Raw genomic sequence first — 22,732 nt, 5'->3', positions numbered from 1 at the left:
TAGGTTTCAAGCTACTGAAAAACCACCTAACTGCACCTGCAGGCGATTTATAGGCAGTTAAGTTTTGTGGTGACTGATACATCAGACTTCATAAGAAACTAAAATTGTGCATAATAAAGAAAACAATTTTCAAAAGCCTCAGAGACTCTGACCATCACTTTTTATACGCTTAGTTACTGAACCGTATCAATATATTATAGGTCATGTATGAACCATATTTTGAGCCACATATGCACTACGGGAGCTTTAAAATGAAACTTCTCAAAAGATGTTTGTATTAGTAACCTGACAAAAGCAGGGAAGCTTAAGGAGCTGGGTTTTTGATCACACACGTTTTTCCTTCAGTTCAGTTCAGACATACAGCTTCACAGACCATCTCTTCACAGTTTACCTAAAAACTGGCTTGCAGAAAAAACAGGTAGTCCGCTGCCATATGATTACTAAACAACATTAAAAATCAAGATATCTACTGTATAAACAGGTTCCTAAGATGCAAATGGAGAATTTCACTTAGCAGAGAGCCAGGCAAATAACATTTATTTCTGCTCCCTTCTGTTATAGCCCAGGCATTTTTTATCAGTCCCCGGCTTCTCAGCGACAAGGTCTATCGTAACAGGATTACATAAACCCCCCAGATCCATGTATGGCAAAGTTAGCCACGTTAAATCCCACCACCAACTTCTAAGAGCCCCAGGAGAACCTCTCGTCGCTTCCACCATGATGGCAAGGGGCAAGAAGAAGCCAGTGGAAGAAACACCTTCAAGCAGTGTTAGCTACATCCAGAAGACCACCTGTGGCAACCAAGCAGTATTTGAGTAACTTTCAGTATTTGCCCAAGAACAGCTTGACGTTTCCAACTAGCATTTGTTGTCTGACGATTAGTTCACAGATTGCCTTTTAGGACTGAGGGAGGGCAAAATTTTCACAAATAGGCAAGTGATTCAGGAACCCAGATCCTGCTTTCAGGACTAACGTCTTTCAGGATTAATCACTCTGATACTGAGTTTGAAAACACATTTCTGAATGGAGTTAGTTTGTTCACTTCAACAATTTATGGTGGACTGATCATGCACATTTCTTCAAATGCTGTAGAGTAAAAAAAGATGCCACTAAATTTACATTACAAGACCTATGATTTCTATCCTGTGCAAATATTTGAAAGCATACTGCATAGTCCCCTCTTTCTTCCTGCCAATCAACACCCATCCCCCCCAAATCCCTCCAATTAATGTAGGGGGGTTTATTTTATGTTCTGGATTTAACATTAACTTACAGGTTTAACTGCATCATAAAAGGCACTTAAATAGCCCTGCCTTATGGAAACGGCCGAAGTGTAGCGGAGACGTATTAGAACACAGGAGAAAGAAGCAATGCAGGCATTTCTTTTCAATTATTTACACTGTTATCCCCACCTTGTCAGTTTTTTTATTTATTTTATAGGCCCTTTGCTTCAATCAGGATGAATGCTATCTTCTTTAAACTCATTCAAGTTATTTCTAATTAAAACAGTCAAGCACATTCTTTAGTCAAGAAGTAAGAGAGTCCTTTTCCTACCAAGGTAGAGGCGAGCATTTTTTGTCTGTTTATAAACTGCAACGTGTGCTTTGTCTTCTTATAATACATTCAGATGTACTAGAATTTTTTGTACAAAAATTTGTCTTTTAAGAGGAAAAAGAGTCCTACTGAACCATAGTTATAAATCAGATGCTTGAATTAGTCGTACCAATAAGCAGTCTGAAGTGTAACTCTGCAACTGACCCACCAGCTTTTAAACCCATGCATACTCGGTCCCGCTCCCTATTTTTACAGCATTCCCAGCAAAACCATCAAATTACAACTGGAAAGACCATTTTGAGAAGCACCCTTACTTCCAATTGTTGGTGGTTTGTTTTTTTTTTAATCATACTGTACATTAAAAGAATCTAGCTGAATCACTACTTGTGTGGGAATAACCTTCTATTTCTTCCCTGGAAAGTATCTACATATCATCCCTCCTCATCTCTGTAGGCAAGTGCTGTGAGAGTCTGCTGCTTCTCTTCTCCCAGGCAATAGGTTGCCAAAGCCAGGCATGTGTTTTGCTAACAGACGAGTGGGGGGAAAAAAAAAAAATAATTAAGAGAAACCGCTCCCTCAACTGAGCTGAAAGAAAAAGTGCTAACAAAAGAACACGAGGAAGCAGGAGAGAAAGGTTTTGTGCAGGAAAAACAAAGTGGGAAGAGCAGAGATGGGAAATAGCTGGTTTATTTCATAATGACAAAAAGGCTTCAACTCTGGTAATATCTAATTACCTTGAAACACACCAGTAATTCCAACATCTCCTATAAAATACTACCACCAGGTTTTCCTTTAGCTCGCTTGTAGAAAAGTGTTAGTCTCTTGGAACAGTTACATACGCAGAGCAGCTATGTAGTTTGCAACCTCATAATTTAAAATACAGATATATATTTTTAAGCGCCTTTAAGTTTAAAGCGCAACTGTTAGCATGCACTTCATACATTCTGTAATTACAACTTGGGTTAAGTTTCCAAGCAGATAAAACCAGAGAGGAGTTAAAGGTACCTATTTCCTGTAGTGGGGAATTAGTAATTTCTCAGCCTGACAATTCCCTTTGCTTAAAAAGCTCTCAACTCAACTTTTTTTAAACAGGAGCTTAACAAGAAGTAAAAGTAACTATCAGTAGCAGTTCAATTTATATTAGCTGAACTTTCCCAATAACACTGGTGCATCTGGGTTTGTCTTAGGATTGTAACGAAAGCTACAGACAGCAAATCCCTGCAATGCTTGCGAGTAGGTCTGACCGCTTCTGCACCAGCACAACAGGTGGGAGAAGGAGTTAAAAAAAAGGAAAAAAAGTTCATTAGATCAGTTTTGCAAATATCACCAGTGGTGTTACTATCAAAGCAGAACAGAGTGATACAGCAGGTCAGCTAATACGCCTTTCTGTTCGTCTTCATAAAGCCAGGCTACCAGTAGAGTTCTTTATACATCACTAGCATATTGCTACTATTCTGTCAGTGTAGTAAACATTATCACATAAACAAACAGTCTGTGACCTGCCAATAAATGACACCGCACTCTATCTGGGCAGAGGTGAGACTCACACACTCCCCGCAGGCTGACTTTCGATGAGTGCTTCTGATGGATACTGTGTGCTCGGAAAAAGATCTCCATCTGGAGACTGATCGGAGCTAAAAACTCGCACCAGAGACCTTTGTCACCACGTAAACAGCTGCGTGAGTGGCGGGTCACCCAACATGAAGCCAGGCAAACCTGGCACAGGTCTCAAAACAGGGGTTTCTGACACAGAAGAGTGGAGAAACGTCCTCTACTTTCACACACACAGCAGGTTCTGCCTGGCAAATAAGTCTTCTTGCTTATGACTTGATAAATTATTTGACTTGAAAGATTAGTTAAATGAAAGGAAGGAGAGCAATGTAATTGTCTCCCGTTTCCTTCCATCACAGTTGATTTAAACTTTCAAACATCCACCCAAAATTAGCCCACCCCAGTCCCTAAGAAGGAAGGGAGACACTACCATAACCCCAGGCTTACACTGTTCACCTCAAAGCCAAATCAAAAAGCTGTTTAAAGTCCAAGTTCCTACCTGCAGCTGGTACTGCTTACACCCTTGTCCCTGCAAACCAGTAACGCACTGGGCTAACTCCAGAAAGCCACCTCACATCCATCTGTGCAGCAAGCCTGCTGTTTAGCTGCTAAGGAGGCCAGAAGAACCAAGAACAGAATAAAACTCCAAATACCTCTGCTTCAGTAACACACTAGCTCAAACTTACAATAATTTAATATAAAAATATTAAGTCCAATAACTAGACACAGCTGCAGTTTGTTAATACCTTTTCAGCTCCAGCATAAGAACATTCTCAAACTAAATGTGAAGTGCCAGTAAGCCACCTGGAAAGTCAATGCAGATTCCTAAAGCTTTCCAATATTTTCTAACATTCACAGTTTGGGGAGGCTTTTTTTTTGTTTGTTTGTTTGAGAGGAGGGAATTTTGCACAGCATTTTGGAACATTCAATGAATGAAAAAGTGAACCACAAGTCACTTTGGTCGCATCTCCTATATTAGAAGTATGCAAAACTTCTTATGAAAAGATTTGAAATTAGCACTTAATATTAAAACCACAAGGTTTTAAGTTTGTATGTTAAATTTACATTCTTCAAGCAAAATGGACAGTGACCCCAACTTATCTGTTTGGCACATGTTCCGAACCAGCTTACCACCCGTTTATTAGTTGTTTCTGCACTTTGGTGACACTCTGCTCCAGTACCGATACAAGTTTAGAGGTGCTGCTGTCATACGCAGGCAAAATTCAAATCCCAGAAGCACTTCTCCCTCGCGGTTCCAAACGCTCAAAAGCCACTGAAGTGGGTGGAATTTGGAGGAGGAGGAACAAGCACACATACTATGGCAAAGTACAAGGAGCATCTCAGGTAACTTTTTACTTTAATTATTTGTTATCTTTACAGTATAGGTGCGCACAGTGAACTATGTTCAGACTAAACAGCGCCGTATTCCTTTTGGGACTCATGACACAGTAATATGTTCCCTTAAAGGAATATATTAGAAACTATTTGTTCACGTTCTGGTTTGTTCTCTTGTGCTCAGATACTCCCACTTGCAAGGCAGGATGCACGGGCACCAGAAAAACCAAGGGCCTGGAGCAGCAGCACTCAACCTGCACAATGTTTTGGAGAGTCATCAGCCTCCTTTTGCTCTGGTTATCACTCTGAGATAGAAAGCTACGAACAGAAACTGTCAGAAAGGGAGAATGCCTAAGCAGGTCACAGACAAATGCTTCCTGAGGTCACCTCTATTAGTCCAGCAAGAGAGATGCACGCTCAAGAGCTTTGATGTCAGGAACTGGAAGAAATGCTTCCTCCTCCAATGTAGGTGACTGGTCTCGTCCTTCAAAGTACCTGTAGAAGCCAGTCCTGACTAAGCCTGTAGATCAAATCATGGATTTTATCATCTTCTTTCCACTAAAGCTTCAGCTAGTACATCTGTCTGAAAACTACCAATATAAGCCTAGAAAATACTTCACTGAAATACCTTCCATGAGTCCAAAATCCTAAAATTCACAGACATCAACAAATGCTGAAAGAGGACTTATAAATGATTTCACGCAACCACCTCAATTGCTGGGTTCTGCTTGGACATAAGGACGAAAGAATCAGCACACGGTGAAAAAGTGGGACTTTAATGGTTTGAGTTAAATCCTCACAATTGACCCAGCCCTAATACCAGGCAGGTGAACGCTGTAAGCCACTCTAGGACGGGACATCCCCAGCATGGCACAGCTCCTCACACTGCCCACAAGTTGAGCATTAACGCATTTGTGCGCAGTGTCCCAACAAAAGCAGCAAATGGAGAGCGAGGGGCTGTGCTGAGCTCTGAGACCCGCTCAAGATTCATCCAACTCACCGAAACCACTCTCAATATAACTTCAATAATAATTCAAAGATTAAGCAAATGTGTCTATGGTCCCAAAAGTTTGAGTAGAAGAGGCTGCAGTGGAGACCAGCTACCAGAGAAAGGTAAGAGGATCTCTGCGAGCTCCACAAACGGCCGAATCAACAGGAACTTGAAAGAGCGTGTTCCAGCACGCCTGAAGCAGGTAGGCTTCAGAGGAGCAGAGGCTGAAGTGAACTATTCCAGCATATAATGCTCAGTGACTTAATGCCTACAGGCAAATACCACATTATACAAGAAAGGAGAGAGGAAGTTTGCTATCACAGAGTTATTCTCTTCATCTGCTCCAAGGTGCTGTTATGCCAGGAGCTGACACTGCTACTTACTGCCATTGAAACATTACCTTTATTACCTTTTACCACCTGTATGTACCCTGTCAAAGTTGGCCAAGTTGTAGCAAGGGCAGCTTCAGAAGAATTCAAATTTAGATAGATTTTAGCTAAGAAAACGGTTGCAGCTGATGTACAATGTAATTACAACAAAAGCAAGACAGCGCTGTCCTTTCTGCCTAATCTCAAAAACTATCCCGTAAGAGGAAACAGCTCGATGAGACAAACTTCGCTTCCACCTGATGGTGGAAGCAGAGGTACATGTGAAGAAGCTGCTTACCTCAAATAACGAACTATCTCTTCAAGGCAAAAATCAACATGAAAATTTCCTCCTGTGCTCCCATACCTGCCAAGTATGACCGCTACAAGGAAAAATCCCCGTGGATGAATGAGAATCAAGCACTGAGTCCAAAACATAACAATAAGCCTAAATACATAGAAGATCCTCAAGCACATGAGTTGAATCACCCAATTGAAGATGACTGTCACATAATAAAGCAAAAATAAAACCAAATAAACTATCAGAACTTCATTTTTTCAGCCTGGCTCAATACTGACCCAACACTGTGATTTGCAATCATGAACATTATTCAGATCAAGATAGTTCCCTTATTGCACTATGTTTAACCCAAGACTTCAACTGACAGTTGTGGAAAGCATGCCGACCAGGAACACTTCTGAATACCTAAGAGATAAAGCCACTGCACAAGGCACAAGTCCACACTAAAACCTCACCCAATTTTCAAAAACAATACGCACACTTATTTTAGATTAAAGCCAAAATCTCACTGAGGGAGAAGAGGGAGGAATGTAAATGCATATAAAGGAGTATGCTTTTTGTAACAATCCCCTTGAAACAAAACAAACAAAAAAAACCCCAAACCAAAAAAAAAACCAACCCAATCACTTTTGCTTTTTGTAATACGTAAGAAAATATCAGCTGTTCCTAAAGTAACAGAGGAAGCGAACAGCTTTAAAATTAACACAGTGAGACAAAAACTTAAGAAAAGAAGAAAGTCATGTTATCTCACTTCCTCAGTCTAGATCAATCACAACATCACGAGGTCAGGTGAGGTCAACAAGCTTTGATTAAGGACTCACTATCTTCAGACTACACATTGACACGTAACAGTAAGATCAACACCTTAGTCATCAGACTACAGCAAGATATTCCTGCATGCTGTATTTTGGCGGTATTCTTACTCTAATTACAGTACAACATTATAGGAAGGGCTTATCTATACTAGATATTTGCAACAGGTTAATGCAAGTTCTTCCAGATTTCACTGGGCCCATAAACAAAGTAATTGTAAGAAAGCACATGACACTTTAAATGTGTGTACTTAAATCTACCTGGAAGTAAATCTAAACTGAGTGAAGACGGACTAGCAATGTTCCTACTCACCTACACACCTCTTCCTCTACTACCCTCATTTCCCTGACTGGGAAGTTTCTACAGGAGTTTAATGCTTGCATTTGCCCTGTTATGTCCCATTACTTGCAGAATCACACCACTATTTCCTCCATGCTAACAACATTTTCAATGTAGTGTTGGCTATTTCCCCCCCAATAAATCACGCCAAGACGGAATAGTGGAGATGCACAGACACTCTACTTCGATCCTAAGCCTCTGCTACCATAGTTTCCTCCAGTAAAAATCCTTTAAAATGCAATGCAAAAAAACTTGCAAGAGGTATGCAATACAGAATGGTGATGGAGAATTCCACACTGTGAAGCCTTCTCAAGCAATTGTACCAAGACTGTGCCTCTTCAGCTGCACACTGATTTTGAATAATTCAGATGTAGTTCTCGTGCCATGGAGGACATTACGAGAGCATCAGAGAGGCTGATCTGAATGAGGGCTGCCAAATAATCTTAATTGTCACCACGGGAGGAAGCAAATTAACAGATGTTGCTGATGTACTGGCATAAGACATCCTCAGACCCAGTCATGCAGGCAGTTCCTCCTCACACTGAGCTGATGGGCTGCAACTGCCCTGGAGCAGCTGCCTCCTACCTGCAACCTACCCTCAGAGCTTCCACCTACCCTCAGAGCTTCCACCTACCCTCAGAGGTTCACCCCGGAGGTGGCCATGGCCACCATGGGCTGCACTGCTCAGTCTCACGCAAATTTTGTGACACAGCTTTAAGGTTCAGAAAGATAACCACAAGGGACAGCTAGTATCAGAAGATATATACTGAATGCAGCAATACTAATACATTAATTGCATGATAATGATACGACACATGAGTATCGCCAATACAAAGTTATTGGAAAGATTTAAACAGGCTCTAGAGATCTGTAGAAGAGGGTTTTGTACAAACTTGCAAACAAGAGTTCTGCTGCCTCAATTCACGTCTATCTCTTGCTATGACACCAGAAGTTCATAGTATTCCTGGAAAAAATTCCTGCTGTGTTATCTATTGTAGGTTAAAGTTACAAAATGATTAAAGTTCAAATTGCTCCTTTTGTAAAGCTATTTGCAGCCTAAGAAAAATATCTGAAGCCTGCACCTAATTCCTCTCCTTTTCTTGCTTATAGGAATATTTTCTGTAGCCCCAATTTCTAGGCAAACGGACGGAAATCAGTATTCAAATACGACCGACATCTTGAGCACTCTTTGCTAGTTCACCCAAAAAGATAATTAAAAAAGACAAATGCTCATGATTTAAGAAATTCTAGCATGTTCAAATAATGAATTAGCATGCAACCTGCTCAGCAAGAACAGCAATAGTATTTATTTACTCATAATATGCATTATGCCAGATTTCCACTGGTTATGTCGCTATATCACTACCAGCACACACACCTCTCAACATAATACCTAACCTGGCTCTGGGCCACGTTCTGCTACTGCTGCCAGATCCAACATCCAGCAAAAAGCGTAGGTACCATTGTTTTACATCACATGCAACAGAAACAAAAAACTTTGAAGCAAAAGTCACCTCTTTAATTTTGGCACATGCATTATTTTGCAGCACATACCCCATATTCAGAGACATGTTCTGAACAATCAAATGAGGTCAATAAAAAGAAATATGAAGTATAATATTATTGCCTATTGTGATAGCAAGGTTACATACACAGCTTCTCAAAATCACATTTTAAAGCTGTTTTGCAAATTCCCAAAGTAAAAAACAGACCTCATACTCTAACTTTAAATAAGTGAGTATAAGCTGCCCGGGAATAAAGCATAACAAACAGTAAGAGGGTTAAAAAAAAAAGTTGAAGGAGAGAAAAATGCAACAATATGCTTTCATGATATGGGTCCCCATCTATTTGCTAGGACCAACAACACAATCTCAGCCTTCCTAAAACTGACCTTATACTAACAGTTTGACAATTAAAAAACAAGAGCTACAATCCCAATAATTTAATATAATACTAATAAAGATGCAGGGTGAGATCTTTTTTCAACTGCATACCGCTACAGAAAACATGTATCAGCTCTTAGGAATCAGCAGGCATACAAGAGGGAATGACAAGCTCTTCCTATTACTTAATATAGACATCCCTATCTACCAAAAAAAGGCCGCCAAACTTCTGTTCCTTATATAGCCAGTCCAAGGTAAATAGGTGCCCAAGTCCCAAAGAGAAGGTAAGAATCGGAGAAAACAAAACAGTTCATACGAACACGTTCGCATGCTGTCTCCTTGCATGTGTAGAAACCCACAGGCCTCTGAAGTCCTCCTTAAATTGTTTAAACAAAACATGCAGAAATGTTGGCACCATTCCAAAATTCTGCAAGCACAAACAATACTGTTAGATAATATTTACAGTATATTTCCTAAAGGTTCCCTCAAACTGCCGTAGTCCAACATCTCCATCCCCCAGTAAACTTGTGTCTCTCTCCCAACCCCTCCAAAAGAAGCAATTTCTTACTACAGGAGGCTGTGGAGAAATATCCGCTGTCACTCCACAAAACACAGCTGACCGCCCCAGAGAGCTGCACAAGCTGTCACATGGGAGTCGCCAGAACCGTGCTGTGGCATGACTCAGGACAAGACCGACAGCGACGGTGGATCTTATCAGACGGATACAAGAGAAGGATCTGCACTCGAGGCATACCCTTGCACTTCTACCTTACAGCTTACGTACGCAGCTACAGAGAGGAAAAGGGGCTGTTCCAAGAGGCTTTACTGGGGAGCAAGCAGGTTTGTGTCTATGAATGTTTCCTGAATAATTCATTTTTATGCATGATGTACACGGTGAATTCAACTGCAACCTGCATTTTAACATACATGTCTTCCCTAATCCAAAGCACATGCAGCTACTCTAACAGAAGATACACTTAGAAGTCGTGCACGCACCTCGCTGTTTCACCAGAGATCAGAAGCCTGTGCACAAAAGTGCTTGTTTTACTTACGGGAAGCATTTGTATGTGTAATGAGTAATGCAACAGCAAACGAAGCACCACCCATGCATTTCATTCAAGCACTTAAGAGCACATGATGAAAAACAACACAATTGATTAGGATTTTATCAGATTTCCCTAAATTAGGCATTTAGCCCGGCCAGACGTTGTGCTGCTGGTACACATCCTTGATGATCTTAAAGGTCTTTTCCACCCTAAACCATCCTGATTCTATACTTGCTGTGCTCACTCAGCTCGTTCTGTTCATGGTCCAGCCCATGTGGGGACCACGCGAGGGCCTGAGCAGCTAAGAGCTAGAGAGACACCAGCTAAGTTATCTCAGGCAGGCAGCTGCATTATTGCAGCTTTGTGTCCTCTGGTCAGCTCAAAGCCTGGGGAGATGAGCTTGCACCTGCCTTAATGTACTTAGCTTCTTTCAAAAAAGAGATTAGAAGACCTGAGAAGCTGACAAATTTCACATAAAAAAAAAAAAATCACAATAGAACTTCTGTAGCAAAGACGTATGGCTTTAAGCTATTTTCTCCCTGAAGTAGTTATGATTTTATTTCACGGTACCCTCTGTAATCCTGGGCGACAAGCTCGTAACCCTCATATCAAATAAGCTGAAGCCTGCTCAATTCTGTACCGACCAATTCAGCAGCCGGCAAGTGTGTGCACGTCCACGTGCAGACCCCTCCTCTGGAGGTCACAGGATTCTCTCCCTTTCATGTTGAAGTTTCCATTAGTACTTCAAAACACTGTGCATTCAGTATTTCAAAATACACAGTTTTCTATTTAACCCAGGTTCCTCCTCAGGAGTACGTATTACCATTTTGCCTGCTTAAACTCACACATTAATTGGCTTCTTGCCTTTGGCTGCAGATTCCTGTGAAAACTAACCAGCTCCCTACAGAGTCCTAAAATCCACATCTCCTACCTGGGAACTGTGTACAAATTGGACTCTTTCCTTTGACACAAAAATCACAGAAACCTCTGAGAAGACAGGCCAAACTTAGGTGCAAGTCTTTATTTTTGGGTTTTGTTATGCTCGAGGCTTCTGACTTAAGCAGTTCTTCCTGCCACTTCTTTAGCTAGGCTCGATCTAAACTTGGTGAAATCTGCAAAACATTCATTTCAGTATCCAAAAATATTTTTTCTTCCTTTTCAATTGTGACACTGCTAACATTATTCACTGTTGCCCTTGGGACGGACACACATGCACAGAATCCCCTCCAAAACCTCAACCCACGCATCCTTAGCTTTTGCGACTAAGTACTCTGCCAAGACAAATCCAATTAAACTTTTTAAAGGTACGTTATGTGTTAAATCAACAGTAACATCATACACACGCTGTAAAACTTTTCATTCATTTTCTGTGCTATCTGTTGTTTTTAGCACTACTGTCTGTTGACAAAGTCCCCAGAGGATGTAAGATGTGCTGGATCCGACTGGCACAAAGCAACTTGCAGGCAGCACTAGACAATTGATTTACTGCGGTATTTCAGAAGACACAAAGTTATGAGTGCCAGAAGACAGTAGAGTACCTGTAATGCAAACATCTACGTTAATAACAGAACTGCAAGTCTGAAAACTTTCGGTAAGGGAAAATATTAAAGATAGATCAGAACGCAATGTATACAGGATAGTACCACTAACTGCAGGAGTAAAAACTGGCCACGTGTTGAACTGTCAGTTTTTCATCACTGGTGAATGTTAGCAAATATTATGCATGCTTTGTAAGAAAACTATCTTGAATTCAAAACCAATACTGCTGTGGGTTGCTTTTTAATTATTTGGTTATCTCTTTGTATGTATAAATAGCATTAACTAAGAAAGTATGTTTCTCAGTAGAAAAACAGAGAAGAAAAAGCTGAAAGATTTGACTCAACAGATACTTAGCTTTCAACCAAAATCTTCATTTCAACATGTTTAACTTACCTAAATCTTTAAACAGCTAGTTACATGCTGCTATGTGTTTATATAGACTGTCCAACTAGCTAAAAATTATTGGACTGTTTTTCCAGACAGCTGATCAATATAATTGTGTGTTCAGAGCTGGTTTTGCACAGCTGTACACACAAGTAACATCCTTGCCCTGGAAATATGAATGCCACACGTCAGCTTTCAACAGTGTTTGCCAGCAAGTCAGGCCTAACCTTTCTGAAAATGGGACTGCTCCACAATGCTATTCAAAAGACTCAAATATTGAAGAGACTCAAAATTTAAAGTGATTAACTGAACAGAATTACAGGATGCTATATAGGGAAAAGCATTGAGCCTTTACTATTTTTTCACAATTTGCATCAAAACAATTAGGGAAGGAAAAGGTACCTGTTAACACATAAGTAATGCTGTAATAGAACGGCAGGTATCTTTTTTCCCAATAACTGTTAGAACTAGTCAAAACAAATTTGGGAATTCACGTTAGAAATAATAAATTTCAAATATTTACTACTTTACCAACAACCTAATTCGCTAGAGTACAAACCTTTCTATCCATCATTACTGTCGGGTGTCTCAAGACCCGAGACAGATGCCTTACAAGACAGTTATTAAAAAGAAACTCACATGCAGGAGGGATGGCAGCACCGCAGGGCACCCCACAGGCAGGTACGGGGAGGCTTCAAGCAGCCTTGCCAGCAGCCAGTCGGTCACTCCACAACCTTCACAAGACCTAAGCATTCTCTGTGCTTTTCTAAGAGGCTTCAGTTCCTTTTAGAAATGGTTTTCACAATTCTTCATTCAAGGTTTGTTAGCCAACTGCCTCCAAATACCTTTGGAATAAATAGCTTTTTAGAAGCAAACACCACTCACTTCCACAATTTAGGAAAAGCTATGTAGGGGTGTATCTCAGAGACGCTCTATCTTACCTTGCTTTGAATAACAGAAAGAGCTAAACCAGAATCTCAGCATCATGTAAATATATGCCACAAACTAGACAGTCAAGCCACATGTAGACTGACATATTTGAGTACTTTTTGATACTAGTTAAAAAAAAAAAAAAAAAAAAAGAGTCCACAATATGCTTCCGCTTCGGAGTTTGAAACCGATTCAACCAAAATCTACTCTAGCAACAGACATCACCTTGAATCCTTTGGTACAGCTGCTGTTATTGTTATTAATATTATTAATCTCTTGCTGAAGCTCACCCTTTCCCCCCCCCCATATCTTCAATACAAGGAAAGGGTTTATGGATTTATGAGAGAGAAAGGCACTTCTAAAAATGATCCTCAACTTTCAAGTAAATAAGTGACAAGCTAGAAGATAAACAGAGTCCAAAAACTAACTTACAAAAATTCAGTACTAAGTACGTTTTACGCACGTTACTTTTAAGTCTTGTAAAGAAAGTTATGGAAGGTTTGGATGTATAGTTACTGGAGAACTTAAAATAGCACACTTCTACAGTGTACTTTTATGAATTATTATAAACCTAGCAGTAAAGGTAACATAGGAGATGTCAATAAAATAGGGAGCCAGAGGTGGTAACATCTTCCAAAGCGACCAGCAAATTCGAATAGTCATTTGGACAAATCTTACAGAACAGTGATTTCGGAAGGCAAAGAAGTCAATGCTTTCCAGTGGGAGGGGCTGAAGGGCCCTTAGGTGCAAGTTGGGCAGACAAAAACTTGACGCACCCAAATCGTTACTGATTTCTAAAATGAGCTGTTCCTGGCCTTCGACTGTCACCATACACCTCCGCCACCCGAACCCTGGAACGAAGCCAGATGAGTTTGTATAAAGGAGGAGGATTGGAAAGGGTATTACACCTGCATACACTATGCCAGAAATCCAGATATCCATACTTAACAAGTCAAATACATGTCAACGGTGCTCTTGCGGCAGGGAGGAGGGGTATGCTATGGATCAAGGCAAAGGTTATATTTTGAGAAGCGTGAACTTCAAAAAACAAAACAAAACACAGAAGTTATCAAATGGCTTTTACCCAGGGCATCACCCGTATCAAAAGCCATCCCCCATGTTTAAAAAAAGGGAGGAGGGAGGACTCAAAACAGTTTTCAGGTAAACAGGACAGAAGATACATATTTGCCTGCCCTCGATCTCTGGGGGCTCCTGCAACGCCAACCAGTGAGACCTAAGCTAACGCAAAAAATACTCAGATCAGCACACACGTTCCACAGACAGAGCTCCATGAAAATCATTAATAATCCCACACTGAAATCCATAATGCTCTATACATGCATGCAAGTTTATTTCTGAGACCGGGTGCCAGCGCACGCACACACCTTCTCTGTCAGGTCTTAGAAAACACACTCTCCGTGTAATTACCTAATCTAGGCGCTTTAACAGCAGTAGGTTACTAATTATTTTTTCTTAAGTTATAGATGCTACTACTATGCACGTGTCCCACAGGCAGCACAGTGCTTTAGAAGCGCGCTTGTCGGTGGCCGCAGCGCCGGCAGCCTGCTCGGCCGCCCTCGGCCCCGGCCGGCCCCGCAGCCGGCGGGGGAGCGGCAGCGACACCGGACACCCGACAACGGCCGGAACGGGCCCGGCGGCGGCAGACACCCCTGCTCGGAGGAGCGGAGTGCCTCACCGGGCCGGCAGCGTGTCACCCGCCTCACGTGCGGCCGCGGTGACAGCGGAGGAGCTGCGGGGAGCTGCCGTCCCCTGCGGATAGGCGTGCCCGCACCATTAGCATGCACACGGGCACAAGGGCCCGGCGCTGCCCCCCGCCGCACGCCTTCGTTCCCCCCCGCCTTCCCCTGAGCCGCCGCCGCCCCAGCCGGACGCGCAGCCCGGCCCGCCGCCGCTCGCCCCGTCGGCGCTGACAGCCGGGGCGGCGACCCAGCGCCCACCGCCTCCCCCCGGCGGGCCCGGCCCGGCCGCCCTGCGCCACCCGCCGTGGCCTGGGCCGCGCCCCGCCGCCGCGCCTCAGGTGCCGCGGCCCAGCTCCCCCCGCCGCACCTCGGTGGCCGCTCCGACACCACCGCCCGGCCCCGGCGGGCGGCAGCCGCTCCCCGGGGCGGGGAAGGGCCAAGGCCGCCGCCTCCTCCGGAGGCCGGGCCGGGGCCAGGCCCGGCGCTGGCCGCTGCCCGGCGCCCCCTCGGCCGCCCGCCCGTCCGTCCCCCGGCCGCTTACCCCACGACTCCCTGGCTGTAGTTCCTCTTCTTCCAGGGGGTGCCGGTGTAGAGCGGCTCGGCCAGGCCGGCCTGGGCCCGGGCGGCCGGCTCGTCCCCCAGGGCGGGGGCCCGGCCCTGCCCGGGGGGCCCCAGCAGGAGGCTGTAGTTGAGCCCGAAGGTGCTGGCCTTGTTGTCGCGTTTCCTCTTGTTGCTGGCGGCGGCGGCAGCGGCGGCGGGCGGCCCCCCCCGTGCGGGCCGGGCCCAGGCGGCGGCCCCCGGGGGCGGCGAGGCCTGGTGGTGGCTGCGGTTGTGCTGGTTGTTGGCGCTCTCGAGCGGCAGGAAGTCGGGCTGGGGGTCGGGGCGGGGGGCGCGGTACATGCCGGGCGGGGAGGCCGGGCCGGCCCCGGCGGGGGCGCTCTGCTGCTGCTGCTGCTGCTGCTCCTGCTGCTGCTGCTGCTGGAAGTAGAGGTTGCGGACCCCCTGCGTCGTCTCCCAGATCTGCATCCACAGGCGGTTCGAGGGGCCGAGCTGCTCTGGCTGGAACCAGGCGATCCGGGGATCCATCAAACGGGGACCCAACCCCGGCTGCCTTCGCTCCCCGCGCCGGCCGCCGACGCCGAGACCCTGTCACCGGGTCCCAGCGCTAATGGCGGCTCCTATGGAAGGGCAGCTCCGCGCCTGCCTGCTCGCTGCCGTCGCTCCACAGCCCCCGCCCCTCCTGGCGAGCGCGGCGAGGCGGGGCCCGGCTGGGCCGCCGGCACACGGGCCGCGCGCAATGAAGGGGGGGGCGGGCGGGCCCCGGCCTCGCCACCGGCCTGTCACCCGCCGCCACCGGCCCCCGCTCGGGAGGGAGCGGCGGCCTCTCCCGACGCGCAGCCGGCCCGGGCGGCCCGGCCCTCGGGAGCCCACGGGCCCCGCGCTTCGGGGGTATGGGGCAGGGAGGGGAGAGCCCCCACCCCCCGGGCCCGGCTCCCCCGCCGCAGCTGCTGCCGGGGGGCCCCGGCGTGCGGCACCGCTTTAGGGGGGCCGCTTCTCTCCACCTGCAGAGAGTGTCTTCTCCACCCGTACAGGCATCAGTCGTACCAGAGCAACGTCCTGCGCAGCCCTTCTCCCACACCGTCAGCACCCAACCCTCTTTTTGGGATGGTTACGGGCACTGCTGGGCGTTCCTGCCTTTCACCGACTCCAGAGGGGAGGAAAAGAGCCCAGGTGCCGAGCTTGTAGAGCCAGCGCTTCTGCAGACGGAAAAACACAGCACATACACAGCACGGCAACGTTTAGTAGTATGAGTTCTGCTCAGATTCGGTTTTATTTTTAGTGTTTTCATACTACAGCCTTAAAACATCTTTAACATCAGCTAGAAAGTTTCCAGCATGCTGCATGGAGGGCCTGGTGCTTCCCACAGCTTCTGAACTGCATAGGACAGGATTTCTCTTGAGGAAGGTGGAGGTTTTGGAATTAAAAAGCTGCGATCCAATGCCAAACAGTCCCCGAGGTGGGCAGTTTGCAAAGAAGTCATCTTAGCACCACTTCCTGATGACGGCCAAAAGCCTGAAGTTCTGGCTTCTCCCCACCATCCCCCAGTGTCCAAAAGCAGGACATTTTGTCCTCAGCCTTCTCTGTTTCATCACAGGGTGTCTGAACTGCGTTGTCCAAGAGAAACTCAAATACAGCAAGAAGCTGCAAGGAGGAATTTGGTCTTTGAGTTGACAGACTTGATTAACTGCTTTGAGAATTAGGGTCTGTACCTAAAACTACCACCAAAGCCAACTGGAAACTGGTGGAACTTAAGCACAGCTTGGAACTGGAGAAAAACGACCCTGAACAATCCTATTTCCCAAAACCCACATTCTTCAGTTATTCTGGAAATTATAAACATACCAGAAAAGGGCAACTAGAAAATTACTAACCTGGTGTTCCTCTTACGTCAAAGATGCACATAAAAAGGTTTCAATTCATAAACTTAAAAAAAAAATACAGAGAACTGAGCATAAGTCTAATAAAGGATTTCATGTTATCCTTAAGGAGATAACAGTAACAGGAAAAAATACTTGCTTTTTTAAAAAAGCTGTTTTGCAAAAACTGATGATTTGTTCTACACTCGTAGCACATAAACATAGACAAGTTTTGTTGCAGGACTGAGGTTTATTAATTTACAGGATTCTCAGTAGCAACCCCAGTCCCAAGCAAATAAAGCCAGGACACAACACAGGTGGTGTGATACCACAAAGGCTTTAGATTAGGGAGTATACCTATGGGGTATTGAAAAAAAAACCCAAACAAGAAAACCCACCACCACTTGAATACGGTCAAAGTGATTTTTTTTGTTTTAATCATGACTTTGAACTCTAACTCTTTTACTTACTAAAAAGAAAGCTTTTCAGAAAAAGGTTATTTAGAAACATCACACATTTTCTAGCTGAATCAGCCATTCTTCAGTTAAATTCTGGAAGTGCCTTTCACTCGCCATCAAGGGGCGGGGTGGAGGAAAGAGGCTAATGCAATTTTCCTTAAAAGTTCAAAAAAAAAATTCACGTCACAGGAGAAAGAAAACAAAGAATCCTCGCCAAGATTTTTGTCAAAAAAGGAACACAAAACTAGAAGGCGGCACATTGAAATCCCAAAGTATCTTTAAAAGTGGTGCACGTATTTATGCGAGCGCCGCAGAGCCCCAGGGCCGCATCAGGACCCTCTGTTGTGTTGAGACCATGTAGCAGCCACAACCGTTCTAACACCATACAGGTTATTACAATGGTATCTTATTCCAGTTCATGAGCATTTTGATTTAAGCCCTTAATATAACAGTAAAGCAAGGAGTTCCTGACACCCAGATTTGAAAGAGAAAAAACAAAAAAGGCATCTTACCATATCCTTCATGTGCAAGTCTCAAACTATGTTTTTATGTGGTCACTGAATTATGTCTGACAAAATGCCTCTCACAGAAACAAGGAACTTGTGAAAATAATACAGCAACAAAATTAAATTCGAGCAAATTGATTTAAATGCATGCTATTTTTCCTGGAAGGTACAAAAGTTAACGGTTTGAATTTATTTGGAAATTAGACCAAAAAACCCCACCACTCAAGTAAAAGCTTCTTCAAACAGAAAGGCTCACCATGTTTCAGCCCTTGTGGAAAAACTTCAAGTTTTGTTCTGCTGTGACTGTCAGAGCTTTCAAGTTTTGCCAATTATCTTAATGTTATATATCTTAACAGAATGTCCAACGCAAACTATATTTAGATTGTTTGCTCAATTCATCTGTGCCAGAAAAGAACAATTACATTATTTTCAATTACCACTACCACTGTCTGAATTTGAATTTGCAGCAGTAACTGTAAGGCTAGACGTTTCTATCCAGTCCTCTGGGAATGCTTTCACTGCAAATTACTTACAAAGGAAACAGAACTTGAGTTTATGTACATTTTTGGTTGGTTGGTTGGTTTACGTTAATATTCCACAAGGTATGCACTTCATTTATAATACTTAAACTACAAATGGATTTTAAATTAATTTGCTCTCCGACACAGTTCCCATTTTGTAATTTTGCTATGCTGTGATTTTTTTTATATTTTCTCTCAAAATACAAGCATAAAACCAAGCCAAGTAGTACTGGTTGAAGTTATTCTAGCTCCTCTACGATGATAATCTTTAAAAAAAAAACAACATACTGTGCAAAAAAATACCTTCAACACACACCACAAACCCCAAAGAGTTAACTATTGACTGTGATGTGGTATACAGCCATCTTCTGAATGCCAAGGCATGCCGTGTAAGCAGTACTTCACAACAAATGCTTCTTCAAATCTTGCTGCTTGTTTCTTTTCATAGAAAGCAAAAATGAACCGCACAGCAATGATAACTCCTTACCTACACAGCTGGGAACTCAACATTTTGCAGGCTGCTGAGAGGCCAAAGCAGCAGCAAACGCCACGGGTCCTACTGCTGCAAACGGGACGGGGAGCACACAGCCCTCTGTTCTCTCTCCAATTAATACCACAGGCCCACTTAAATTCAGCACCTATAACATCTCAGCTCAGAGCCACATTCTGTTGTGCTCGATGTCAGCCAGGGAGACAGAAAAAGCAGAAATCTGTACTTTCAAAGGACTGCAGTTTTTAATTGAAGCACAGACAGATGATGCCTTAGGGACAAGGATAAGCAAACAAATTCCGCTTCAGATACCTGTTTTGATACCAGCCTTATCTGTGTGATTACATGAAGATCACTTACATCTATTTACTTATGCTGCACACTGTCTAGATCGGTCCAATTTCTGCCACCCTCAAAGCATCTTCAAGATCTGGCTTTGCCTTCGTAGGCTGCCGAGGATCTTGTCATCGTCTCAAGCTTACCCAAAACCTATTTAAGTAAACTAATGCCAAAAGAGCCCCCAAAACATTTAATTTGCACCACATCATCACTTCTGCTGCTGCCTTAATTTTCTTTAACTGTGTCAGAACAACTTTTATAGCCCCAATCTTACAGCTTAGCTCTTCTGTACTTATAAATCTCGTCTGGGTTTAGGCGCCAATGTGACACTTGTTTAAGTGACTGATAACTTGCCTTGTCTTCATAGACTAAAGTCTTCAAAAGTTTTCTATGCTTTTCCTATTATCTTCTGTCTTGTCCCTTCCAGGCAGAACGTGCTCTCTAAATTAATGCACAAAATTATTAGCTCTCATTCAGTCACAAGCCCTCCATTAGACACCAAGAGCAAGTTACACTAAACTGGTAGTTAGGCAGATGGTGGAGTAAGATTTTCTCATTCCGAGAAATAGAGACATCAAAATACGCAGATAGCTAATTATTATAACTATAATAACGTAGAAACCCCAAAGGAAGATCAGAGCTCCATTTTGCTATGGGCCACTGGTAAGGGCAATAGACTTTGGCAAAGATCTTACAACACAGGATGTTAGGAAATCAGATATAAAACTGTCATTAATGTTAGCAATGAGGTTACCAAAACAACAAAAACACCTCCCAAAAGGTGCAGCTTACCCCTCTGTCAACCCAAACATTATCTGGTGAGCTGGAGACAGAGCCACCAGCTCATCACTGGTTCATGCCCTCAGACAAACAGCCCCACCAAAGTGCTCTGGTCACCTCGGATGAAACAAAGGTGAAGGGATTATTTTAGGTTTTGTATGTTATAGTACAAACTCACAAGAAACCAAAATGCCTTTGCCTGTCCTCATTTCTCTTTCCGCTATTAGCTAGAAATGGCATGCGTACCAGAAGGTAGAAGGAAATATTTTAAGCATTAAAATTCATATACTTCTGCAAGCGATATGATTCCTACTATGCACCTATCTAATTATGACACAAATGATTCTTTTATTTTTAAGAGATTCAACTGATAAGTGCATAGGAAAAAAAAATAATCCATGCATTCCTACTGCTGGAATAGTTTAAGATCTAAATGACGGTCTGTCTTATCTCTTGAAGGAAAAAAACAGGGTCTGATAGATTCTATGAAGAAAACCAGGTTTTCTGGTTTCATGCCCTGTCTTCTATGTATTTATCTTCAACTTTCAGATTCATATTTGAAGATGAAATGTTTCTTCTCATTAATTACCTAAAAAAAAAAAAACCACCTCAAACAAAAAATAACATACTTCCTTGTTCTAACAGTCCCCAGGAACCAGATTCTGATTCTACGCTTGGTGTAAAATGCAAAGTCCTACACTTGGGACAGAGTAATCCCCTGAGACAGAGCAGGCTCTTCACTGAATGATCAAAGAGCAGCTTTGGAGAGAAGGACCTAAGGGTCCTGGTGGACAGTAAGTTGCAGAGAAGTGTATGAAGTTGAAGTGATGACGGCGAACAAATAAGGGGCTGCATTAGCAGAAGCATGGCCAGCAGGCCCAGAAAACTGATTACTTCCCTCTATTCAGCACTCAAGAGATCATGTCTGGAGTACCGTGTCCAGTTTTGGGCCCCCCAGTGCAAGACATAGTAGGGCAGGTCAAGCAGAAGGCCACCAAGATGGTTAGAGGGCTAGAGCACATGCTGCCAAGGAAGGGCTGAGGGAGCTGTGTTTATTTAGCCAGGAGAAGGGGGGAATTTAATTGTTGTTTTGCACCACCAAATGGGGCTTGTAAGAGGAGATGGAGGCACTCTTCTTGGTGGTGGGCAGTCAAAGGACAAGGGGCACATTTTGCAGCAGGAAAAAGTCCTACTAGGTACAAGGAGAAAAAGAAAAGCGTTCACGGCGAGGACAGTCATGCACTGGAAAAGGCTGCCCAGAGCTGCGGGATTTCCATCCTTGGAGATGCTCAAGGCCTTGCACAACCTATCTGACTCCAAGTCCTGCTTTGAGCAGGGGACTGGACTGAGACCTCCGGAGATCCTTTCCAACATGAAAGGAGGTTGTAGAGAGATGGGGGCTGACCTCTTCTCCCTGGTGACAAGTGATAGGACGAGGGGAAACGGGTTCAAGTTACGTCAGGGGAGGTTTAGATTAGATATTAGGAGACATTTTTTCACTGAAAGGGTTATTAAACATTGGAATAGGCTGCCCAGGGAGGTGGTGGATTCACCATCCCTGGAGGTGTTTAAAAAAAGGGTAGATGGGGCACTTAGGGACATGGTTTAGAAGTGGCTCTTGTCAGGGTAGGCTAAAGGTTGGACTCGATGATCTTAAAGGTCCCTTCCAACCTCAACAATTCTATGATTCTAACATAGATCATCCTGCAATTCAATGTAGCACCCAGAAAATGACACCAAAACTTTCTGCGTGAAAGTCCTTTTTAGTGCTCCAAACAAATAGTAGTGCCTTTTATTGGGCTAATATTATACTATCCTCTGTGTACAGCAAGTATAACTAACACTGGAATTAAAAATCTGTGCAGTCTTATACCATAATCCACTCAGCTACACTTTCCTCAGCTGTTACGCTCCAGGCCTCTCCGCTGCCTGCCCCTGCCAAATCCCAGTATAACCTTTCAGCTTCTCCGTGCTCCTCAGGACTTCTCCAGGCCAGGCTCAATGGCCCTCGAGCCCTCCCGGTCCCACACTCCCACTCGTTCGTTCCATTAGCAGCCATCGCATCGCATCACACATTTCATCCAGCTCCTGCAAAGTAACAGCAGTAGAGGACTCCCAGGCAGTACAGCTGCTGAAACTCATTTATCACTTTCTCTTGCATTTGACAAAATACCGTATGTCAGGATTTCATAGAGTCATTTGCAAGTTAGCCGGTCAGTTCCTGAGCCTGCTTTCCAATCTAAGAGACTGAAATCTAACAAACTGAGCAGATTTGGTCTTTGTAGTTTCGTGCCTAAGACCACGGGCAAAATTTTTCCAAAAACTAGATGCCTGTGCTAAGGCAGCATGTTAAGGGAGGAGGGGGGAAAAGGTCCCATTTCAAAAATCAACATAACAAAATGCTTTTGTGCTTGGTTGTGGTGTGTTTTTTTTTTCCTTAAAAAAAAAAAAAAAAGAAAGAGGATCTCATTCACAGAAACAAAACCAAAG

At 43.9% G+C, this 22,732-nt stretch overlaps 1 protein-coding gene across 1 annotated transcript in view; it reads right to left on the bottom strand.

The window, feature by feature from the left end:
* Nucleotides 1–15,957, bottom strand: part of TENT4B (terminal nucleotidyltransferase 4B) — a 42,729-nt gene extending 26,772 nt beyond the window's left edge. The window contains exon 1 of the mRNA XM_074583092.1: nucleotides 15,273–15,957. Coding sequence (XP_074439193.1) covers nucleotides 15,273–15,817 — 545 coding nt within the window. The 5' untranslated portion in view covers nucleotides 15,818–15,957. The remainder of the gene's footprint in view (nucleotides 1–15,272) is intronic.
* Between the last annotated feature and the right edge of the window lie 6,775 nt (nucleotides 15,958–22,732).

The sequence above is a fragment of the Larus michahellis genome, chromosome 4, assembly GCF_964199755.1.
Source record: "Larus michahellis chromosome 4, bLarMic1.1, whole genome shotgun sequence".
In the NCBI taxonomy this organism is placed as follows: Eukaryota; Metazoa; Chordata; class Aves; order Charadriiformes; family Laridae; genus Larus; species Larus michahellis.
Note: the sequence above shows the minus strand (reverse complement) of the source record. Positions and strands in the feature narration are given on the sequence as shown.